The sequence below is a fragment of the Dipodomys ordii genome, unplaced genomic scaffold (genome assembly GCF_000151885.1).
Source record: "Dipodomys ordii isolate 6190 unplaced genomic scaffold, Dord_2.0 Scaffold71, whole genome shotgun sequence".
Classification (NCBI taxonomy): domain Eukaryota; kingdom Metazoa; phylum Chordata; class Mammalia; order Rodentia; family Heteromyidae; genus Dipodomys; species Dipodomys ordii.
Genome location: NW_012267287.1, coordinates 728,351 through 733,671, shown reverse-complemented (window position 1 = coordinate 733,671; position 5,321 = coordinate 728,351). Strand labels below are relative to the sequence as shown.

Genomic DNA, 5,321 nt, shown 5'->3' with positions numbered 1-5,321 from the left:
AAGAGCTGAGGGACAGCGCCCAGGCCCAGAGTTCACGCCCACGACAGGATTCCCCCCCCCCCAAAATATATATACATTAAGAGCTAAAACTTATTGGGCGCCCGTGGCTCAGGCCTGTAATTCTAGCTACGTAAGAGGCTGAGATCTGAGGATCGCAGTGTGGAGTCAGCCCAACAGGCAAATCCTTGAAATTTTTACTTCCAATTAAGGAGCAAAAAGCCCAAACCAGGGAGGGGTGACACTGTCGAAAAGGAAATGTACTCATGACCAGATTCATGGAAGTGTAACCCTTGTACATCACCTTTGTAATATTAAAAAGCTAAAAGCGGAGGCATGGTTCAAGTGGTTGAGCACCAGCTGTGATCAAGGTGGAGTTGCTGCAGCTCTCAGAAATTGGTGGTGGGATGCCCATCCATACACCCGCCTTGGGAAACGTCTGGAAGTTCATCAGAAAGTTAAACAGTTACCGTAAGAATCGGCAATTCATTCCGAGGTACAGACCCAAACAAATGAATTCACATCCATACAAACACCTGAACACACAGGGATTCCTCAGGGCCTCCTGGCGGGAGCAGCAGCCACAAGGCCCATGCAGAGTAGAGCAGCACACGGGGCAGGTGACAGGAGTGAGGCCAGAAGGGGAGGCACTCCGCACAGAACGGGCCAGCAACACAGCAGATGACCGACACTTTGCTGGCCGCCAGTACTGCTGGGTACCTGCGGCCTCCGCACGCCGGCTCAGGAGCTCAACAGAGCCATCCCTGACAGAGGCAGAGCAGCAGTTCCGTGCTCTGCCCCGCAACACGTCCAGGCAGTTGGTGTGTGTGTTAGAAGCGCGTGGGCAGCTGGGGGCTGTGGCTACCGCTTGTAATCCCAGCGACTCAGGAGGCAGAGCTGAGGATGCAGGTTAGAAGCTGGCCCAGGCAGGAACATCTGTTTTATCTCCAATTAACCAGCAAAACGCTGGGCCAGTGGTATGGCTCAAGTAGTAGAGTGCAAGCCATAAACAAACGTCACCAAGAGATCAGGCCAACTTTAAGCCCCCAACAATTCAAGAAAGAAGCGTCTTGTGCTTCAGACCGTCTAGGTCTGAGAGGTTATTTCTATGGAGAAGACAGACACCTGCTCTGAGCACTGGTCACTGTGGGGAGGATGGACAGACAGCTGCTCTGAGCACTGGTCACTGTGGGGAGGATGGACAGACAGCTGCTCTGAGCACTGGTCACCGTGGGGAGGATGGACAGACAGCTGATCTGAGCACTGGTCACCGTGGGGAGGATGGACAGACACCTGCTCTGAGCACTGGTCACTGTGGGGAGGATGGACAGACAGCTGCTCTGAGCACTGGTCACCGTGGGGAGGATGGACAGACAGCTGATCTGAGCACTGGTCACCGTGGGGAGGATGGACAGACACCTGCTCTGAGCACTGAGAGGCTGGCCATCCTGAAGGGCGTTTTAAGTGACACCGGTTGGCCTCAAGGCCTCACGTTTGCTAGCAGGTGCTCCACCCCCCGTGCACACCCTTGGCTTAGGTTTTCGAGGACGGTCCGCTTTTGTTCAGGCCACCTTAGATTGCTGCCTTTGTGCAGCTGGGATTGCGGGTGTGAACCGCTGCACCTGTGCTGCTGCCTTTGTGCAGCTGGGATTGCGGGTGTGAACCACCACACCTGTGCTGCTGCCTCCTGCAAAGCTGGAACTGCAGGCATGGCTGCCACTTCTGCCCCACGTCCTCACGCCGGCCGGGCCAGTGCCCTGTACCAAGCTCTGCTCCCGGCCCCCTGTGGCGTCTCTACGCATCTCCTGGACTTGACACGAACACACGGCCAGCCACGGCTCTGCCCAGGCCTGCGCCGCACACAGGCCCAGAGCTTTAATTCAGTGCATAGTTAAACTGGTTTGCGAACTTCTCGTGCTTCTTCTGGTCCATCTGGTTCATTGCCGCCACTACTCTCTGCACAGCTGCCCTGGAAGAGAGCAAAGCAAGACACACTTAGGAGGGGTCGCGGGGGGGTGTCTGCAGACGTCCTGTGGGTGCCATCCCGTGTACGGGGAGGCCGCCACAGCACCACGCCGCAGCTCCGGAGCAGGCGCCCACAGCAGCGCCTCTGCCCAGGAGGGGCCTGGGCACCTCTCAGGCTCGCGAGGCGCTGCCAGGACCCCAGGCTGCATCCAGCACCGCCTGGCCGGCCCTCCAGAAGCACCTCGCAGGCCCTGCCCCTCAGGGGCTGGGGATTGCTGCGTTTCATTCCCACCGACGCCGGCTCACCGGGTGGCCACGTGTGGCCCCGCACACCCAGGTTTCACTCCCCCTGCTGGCTCACCGGGTGGCCAGGCATGGCAGCACTGTGGGACATGGTGAGAGGAAGGCCCAAGCCCGCCCGGCCACACCCTCCCAGCCCCACCCAGGCAGAACACAGGCCTGACTGGCCACGCTGGGTCGTCTCCTGCCCCAACCTCTGAAGGCTGGGAGCCTCTGCTGGGCTCCCTCCTCCGACGCCTGGCTTTCCTGAGGGCGCGGGCCGCGCCTCTGCTCTGGGAGCTGGCTCTGGTTCTGGCTCTGGCTCCAGCTCCTGCCCCGTCTCACTGCTGCGGGACGCCTGACACCTCCCCGGCTGACCCATGGCAGCTGGCCTGGTGCTCTCAACCTGAAAGGCTGCGACTGCTTTCAGCCCTGGCCCTGGACCAGGGGCCACAGCCTGCCAGGCCACAGGGCCGCGGGCTGGGGAGGCTGCTCTTCAGGGCTCCTCCAGGCCAGGGCCCCGGAGCCGGGCAGGAGCAGCCTCCTCCCACAGGAATCCTGACCACGCTCCCAGGTCCCAGGGAAAGCCATGGACAGGACCCTGTCATCAGCCTTAGGAAGGCCAATAGCCTTGTGGGGCGCTAACCACACTGCCTGAACACGATGGCGTATCTGATGGCTGGCCGAGGGCCCGGGGCGGGTGCCTGTCTGTCTGTGCAGGGCCGCAGATGCGTGGCCTGGACCCTGGCTGGTGCTGGGTCCGGACCCAGTAAGAGCTGGTGTATCAGGGAGCCCCTGCCGCTGGCCTCCACATGCCCCTCCCCACGGGTGTCGCCAAGACAACACTGTCCCTGATAGGTGGACGTAGCAAGGCCAGCGCTGAGCCCTCTGGGGTGAGTGAGCAGGGCAGAGAGGAAGGCCGCCGCCACACCAGTCAGCTCCCACGTACAGACGGGAGACACAGCGTCTCCTGGGAAACCACTTGTGGCCCCCAGGATCAGTGCCCCTGGGACCCACGTCCCTGGCCAGCACTGAAGTCACCAGTGAGAAACTCCAGGCAGTTCAGGGGGTCTGTCCCACTGGACTGAGGGGTCTGACCCCCGGAGTGGGGGGTCTGTCCCCCCAGAGTGGGGGGTCTGTCCCACCGGACTGGGGGGGTCTGTCCCACTGGACTGGGGGGTCTGTCCCACTGGACTTGGGGGGGGGTCTGTCCCACTGAACTGGGGGGGGTCTGTCCCACTGGACTGGGGGGTCTGTTCCACTGGACTGGGGGGGTCTGTCCCACTGGACTGGGGGTCTGTCTGACTGGATGGGAGGGGGCTGGTGACAGCTCTTACTTGGCAAAGACCTTCTTCCCAATGCGGGCCCGGGCGGTGTTGGCCTGCTCTCGCAGGTCGGTGAGGTTGGGGTGTTTCTTCCTCTTCCCTTTGCCCTTCTTGCTATACCTGGATGAGCCAAGATCTGCCCCCGTGGCAGCCTCCACGTCCCTCAGAAACTCAGGGTCCTGCCAATCTGAACAAAAGCCTCAATGTTAGAAAATGCTTGCCAGACTCCAGCGCCGGTTCTCCTAGCTCAAGCTCCGCCCCAGGAGACAGGGCGGGGCTCTGCTGACCCGGCACAGCCCCTGCTGCCCCCCAGGCCCCAGAGGAGGCAGACACAGAAGGGCCAGGCTGTGGCCAGGGAGCGGGACTACCACGGTACTTTCCAGCCTGCAGGCTGGACAGCTGGGTGCTCTCAGACGCACCCGCTGCCAGGCTGGGAAGTACGGGTGGGCCGATGCTATCTCCTGTGCCGCAGGAACCTGGCACACACCTCAGAAACACGGTGTGCGGTTCAGCAAGACAGGGCTGCCGTTCTTGAGCCAGCCCAGCACCAGCTGTTAGGAGAACAGGCCTGCCACCCGGCCCTGCCAGCGTCCTCTCCACACCAGGAAGACACATGATGATGTCACTGCTCACCCCTGGGCTGCTGAAAACCGCAGCTATATGAAGGGCACCAAGTCCCTCAGGGGTTGGGGCCTGAGGCTGCAGGCAGCTGCTCCTTTCTAGGTCTCTGTGGGTCTGCCTCTGCAGGCTGCCACGGATCAGTATGGTGTGGGTGGGCCTGGCCTGGCCGGGGAGGCCCCCCAGGGAGGCGGGGAGGACCACCCCACCCCGATGGGCCTGGCTCCAAGTGCGCCAGACACCCCCACGCTCTGTGGAACTCAGAGCCAGGGCACGGGGGCAGAGGTGGTATTTGCCAGTGGGGTGCCGCTGGGCCAGGCTGTGCGGAGGGCACGCTCCTCCGGGGAGCAGCTGTGCACCCCAGACAGACGGATGGCACGGCCTTCCCAGGCTGACTTTTGGAGTGAAGGAACTCGGGCTGCACAGTTCAGACACAGGGGCGATTAATCCAAGATTAAGGAAAACTGTCCAAACAGTTTATCTCCCGGTAATAAGAAGGCGTCACAGTTTAGGAACCCGGTGAATAGAGCAATTGTTTAAACACAAGGAAAAACGCCGGCACCCAGCGGAGACGGAATGAGCACCTCGGGAAAATGAAGGAGCAATTTAAAAGCCTTTGAAGAAAATCAATAGATGCTGGGGCCGCGGGCCTTCCCAGCACTGACGGCCAGCGCCGCCTGCATTGTCACTGAGGTGAGCACCAGGGAAAGAAAAGTGCCCGTGCGCGGGGCGGGATCAATACTGCAGTTAGTAAAGAGACGCTATTTCACATCTGACTGGCCAGCGTGGCTCAGCCCAAGGCCTGATACCTGTGTGTTAACAAGCCACCGAGGGCTGGAGAACCAGATACTCTTCAGGGTTGACACAAAAATAGGCACTTAATTTGCTCCTGAGTGCAAGCCACCAGGGAAGGCCTGGCCCGCAGATTAACGGGTCAGGACCCACTCCACCCCCTGGCCTCCACACATCCCAGGACGCTGGGCTAGGACTGCAAGAAGGCCAAGAGCCTGCAGACACGGCCCTCCCCAGAGGAGGCTGGGCCCAGTGCCCGCCCCCCTGCAGACACGGCCCTCCCCAGAGGAGGCTGGGCAGTGCCCGCCCCCCTGCAGACACGGCCCTCCCCAGAGGCTGGGCAGT

The 5,321-nt window shown here is 61.4% G+C and overlaps 1 protein-coding gene across 1 annotated transcript in view; it reads right to left on the bottom strand.

The window, feature by feature from the left end:
* Window positions 1-1,845: 1,845 nt before the first annotated feature.
* Uvssa (UV-stimulated scaffold protein A) overlaps window positions 1,846-5,321 on the bottom strand; it is a 26,952-nt gene continuing 23,476 nt past the window's right edge. The window contains exons 11-12 of the mRNA XM_013023954.1: window positions 3,579-3,753; window positions 1,846-1,966 (exon numbers count right to left, since the gene is read on the bottom strand). Coding sequence (XP_012879408.1) covers window positions 1,873-1,966; window positions 3,579-3,753 — 269 coding nt within the window. The 3' untranslated portion in view covers window positions 1,846-1,872. The remainder of the gene's footprint in view (window positions 1,967-3,578; window positions 3,754-5,321) is intronic.